General features: G+C 38.6%; 1 protein-coding gene across 1 annotated transcript in view; it reads left to right on the top strand.

Moving 5' to 3' along the window:
* Positions 140-3,824, top strand: part of LOC107643804 (proline-rich receptor-like protein kinase PERK9) — a gene marked incomplete in the record, with an annotated part of 4,206 nt that continues 521 nt past the window's right edge. The window contains 8 exon segments of the mRNA XM_016347555.2: positions 140-492; positions 710-1,120; positions 1,197-1,283; positions 1,773-1,843; positions 1,924-2,000; positions 2,109-2,256; positions 3,505-3,666; positions 3,744-3,824. Of these exon segments, the coding sequence (XP_016203041.1) occupies positions 411-492; positions 710-1,120; positions 1,197-1,283; positions 1,773-1,843; positions 1,924-2,000; positions 2,109-2,256; positions 3,505-3,666; positions 3,744-3,824 (1,119 nt within the window).

Here is a 3,824-nt window from a genome sequence, read left to right on the forward strand (position 1 = left end):
CATCCGTGCCGCCTCCGGCGAATTCCTCACCCCCAAGTCCCGCATCTGTGCCGCCGCCAAGATCATCGCCACCGCCGTCATCAAACCCTACTTCCCAAAATTCATCTCCTCCTTCGACTTCCACGTCTCCCCCAAGATCTGCACCTCCTCCTCCTCCTCCCACAACACCTAGCACTCAACCAGCTCCTTCAAATTTTCCACCTAGGTCATCATCATCCCCACCACCGCCAAATCAGTTGGCGCCGCCTCCGGCATCCATTCTTACTCCACCTGGAAACGGATCACAGACAGAGAATTCAGGTCCTACAGCTGGAGGAGGTGGTAATGGAATTGGTACCGCTGCAATAGTGGCTATCAGTGTAGCGGCGGGAATTCTGCTGTTTGGGATCATTGGAGTTGCAATTTGGTGCATGATGAAGAGGAAAAAGAAAAAGGTGCTGAGCAATGGTGGTTACGTCATGCCAACAACTCCTGCCTCATCTCCTGATTCAGGTAAAACTAAGCTAAAAACATTGGGCACTAATGGTTTCTTTAATAGATTTGGTCTTCTTTTTATTTGGTGGTTTGTTTACTTTTGAAATTTAATAAGACCAAGCTTTTCATTATTTTGGGGCATATGATGTTGGCTTTGATAAACCATTTATAGTACATAATAACTTTCCTCATTTATTGGCCACTAAATTAGTTAAATGTTGTGACTTTTGTCCAGATTCCTCATTCTATAAGACGCATTCTTCAGCTCCTCTTGTACAAAGCGGCTCTGGCAGTGATGTTTTGTATACACCATCTGATCCTGGTGGACTAGGCCACTCAAGGTCGTGGTTTTCGTATGAAGAATTAATCAAGGCCACAAATGGTTTCTCAACTGAAAATCTCTTAGGCGAAGGTGGATTTGGTTCCGTGTATAAAGGATACCTGCCGGATGGGAGAGAGATAGCGGTCAAACAGCTGAAAATTGGTGGTGGTCAGGGAGAGAAAGAATTCAAAGCTGAAGTCGAGATTATTAGTCGCATACATCATCGTCATCTGGTTTCACTGGTTGGATATTGTATTCAAGATACCAGAAGACTGCTTGTCTATGACTATGTCCCCAATAATACCCTTTATTTTCATCTACATGGTAAAGCTTTTGCGAGTGCTAAATTGTTGTTTCATGATGTTCTTTGGTTATGCTAAACTAAAATTGAAATTTGCAGGGGATGGTAGGCCGGTGTTAGAGTGGGCAAACCGTGTTAAAATTGCAGCTGGTGCAGCTCGAGGGATAGCTTATCTCCATGAAGACTGTAATTATCGATCCTTATCGTTTTGAATAGGGTCTTGACATGTGCATACATGCATATCGGCCATCTTTTCTCTTGGAGATTTTGATATTTGAGACTAGCAAGAAACTGAATTATAATTTTACGGGGCTACTAGTTAATGATGGTTGATAGAATATGCTTCTCTCAAGTTCTTTTTGCTAATCTGAATTTTGAAACATGATTGTCGGACTAAGGAACGGAATGATAAATGTCCATTTCTATAGTAAGATACCTAAGAAGATCTACATGCATTAATTTTTCTTGATAATCAAGGATGTTGTGATTTTATAGGAAATCTTGTTATGTTGAAGTCAGGTACTCTCCAGCAAAGTTTTGATTAATTAGTCCAAGAAATCGTTTTCTGGTGTGAATTCCGTATTATAGTAAATCATCCATGTAAATGACCACATCTAGTGCAATATAGCTTTTGTTGTATTGTTATTTATGCTGTTAACTGTTTTGCACTTTCAGGTAATCCTCGGATTATTCACAGGGATATCAAGTCATCGAACATTCTTTTAGATTACAACTTCGAGGCTAAAGTATGTACCGTTTTACTTGTTCAAAGTTCAATCTCAATGGTTCTATTTTGTATTCTAATCTTAGTACTTATTTGCTATAGGTTTCAGATTTTGGGCTAGCAAAATTAGCCCTAGATGCAAATACACATATAACCACACGAGTCATGGGAACTTTTGGGTCGGTATTCATTAATACACGTCCAATCTAATGTGTTTCTTATATTATTTTAGATTGCTCTGAGACTAACTATCTATAAACATTGATTTCTTTTTTGTTCTCTTAAAGGTACGTAGCCCCTGAATATGCATCCAGTGGCAAATTGACTGAGAAGTCTGATGTATATTCCTTTGGGGTTGTGCTCTTGGAGCTCATTACTGGGCGGAAGCCAGTAGATACATCTCAACCCTTGGGAGATGAGAGTTTAGTTGAATGGGTAAATATCCATGCCAGTCTTGTTCATATTGCTCTTTTTTGCAACTGCATCTAATTTTTGATAATGTGGTTTGAGATACCATTAGTGTCTATTTAGGCTTCGTTTGGTTGATGTATAGGATGAGACATAGACACAAATACACAAACATTAAAGACATAGACATAAAATATTTGTGTCTATGTATTGTGTTTGGCAAAAATAATGAACAAGACACAAATATTTGGAAAAGACTGAATTACCCTGCACTCAAAAAAGGTTTGGGGAGATAGGAGAACAAATTTTGAAAATTTAAAAATTGAATAAGGGTAAAAGAGTAAAAAATTAGTGTCTCACAAGTTGTGTCTGTCTCACCAAATTGAAGGTACACAAATTTGGTGTCTCTGTGTCCATCCGTGTCCTCCCGTATCCTTCGAAAATCTGTCTCACCAAACCAAACAGCAGACATGTGTCACCATGTCCATGTCAATGAGACATGGACATCAACCAAACGCTACCTTATATTCATATGGGGTTTGATCGTTCTTGGCCCTTGCAGTCTTGATAATCAATCGTGATGTGTGCTTTTATCCTTTTGGAAATTTCATCCTTTATCACAATCACTTAAAATGGTTAAAAGTTTGTCAACCTTCCACTGAATCTGCAGTTGCAAAATTTCATCCCTAGTAAATTTTGAATGACACTAGGTCTGTTACTGTTAGGAATTCTAACACCATTGTTGAAATTGAATCAATCATATGGGAAAGTGAGGATGCTTTTAAAATGATCAAAGGGAGTTAATCAATGTTATGAAAACTTCTGTACTTTCTTGAGAATTCCAGTGCCCATGTTGCATAGAATGCTAGAATTTAGGAATGACAGGTACAACTTAAGTGGCTGCACATCCATACAAAGTGGTTGCCGTTCCATGCCTCCATCTCTCAATAGACTGCAATCTTTTGATGATCAAATACTGAATTTCATGTTTTTAAATTTTGAGGCATTTGATAATTTAACAAGATGATGAGTGTAAGTTTCAAGATTGAGGCCAGTGAACATCACATAAATGTTAAATTTGTACTTACAGAATGTGACATTTTGGTTAGACATGTTATAGTGTGCTTGCATCGGTAAATTATGCATACATACATCAGAAGAATTTAAAGTTCAACAGTTAGATATGCGACTATCGGATCTAAACTTTACTTAAAATCATTCTTTAATGTTCACAATTCATCAGCCTTTCCTCACAGAAGCAATTTTCCTTTTCAGGCTCGACCATTATTGAGTCATGTACTTGATAGTGGGGAGTTGGGGATTTTGACGGATCCAAGGCTAGAAAAGAACTATGTTGAAAGTGAAATTTTCTGTATGATAGAAGTTGCTGCATCTTGCGTTCGGCATTCAGCTGCAAAGAGGCCTCGCATGGGACAGGTAATTGCTGTCAGTGTAAAATATGTTTTTTGTCCCTAACGTAGACGTTAGTGCTAATGCGTTATTTTGCTTAATAGGTTGTTAGAGCTTTTGATAGCTTAGGAGCTTCTGACCTAACGAATGGATTGCGAGTTGGAGAAAGCGAGGCTTTTAACTCT

The sequence above is a fragment of the Arachis ipaensis genome, chromosome B05 (genome assembly GCF_000816755.2).
Source record: "Arachis ipaensis cultivar K30076 chromosome B05, Araip1.1, whole genome shotgun sequence".
Lineage (NCBI taxonomy): Eukaryota > Viridiplantae > Streptophyta > Magnoliopsida > Fabales > Fabaceae > Arachis > Arachis ipaensis.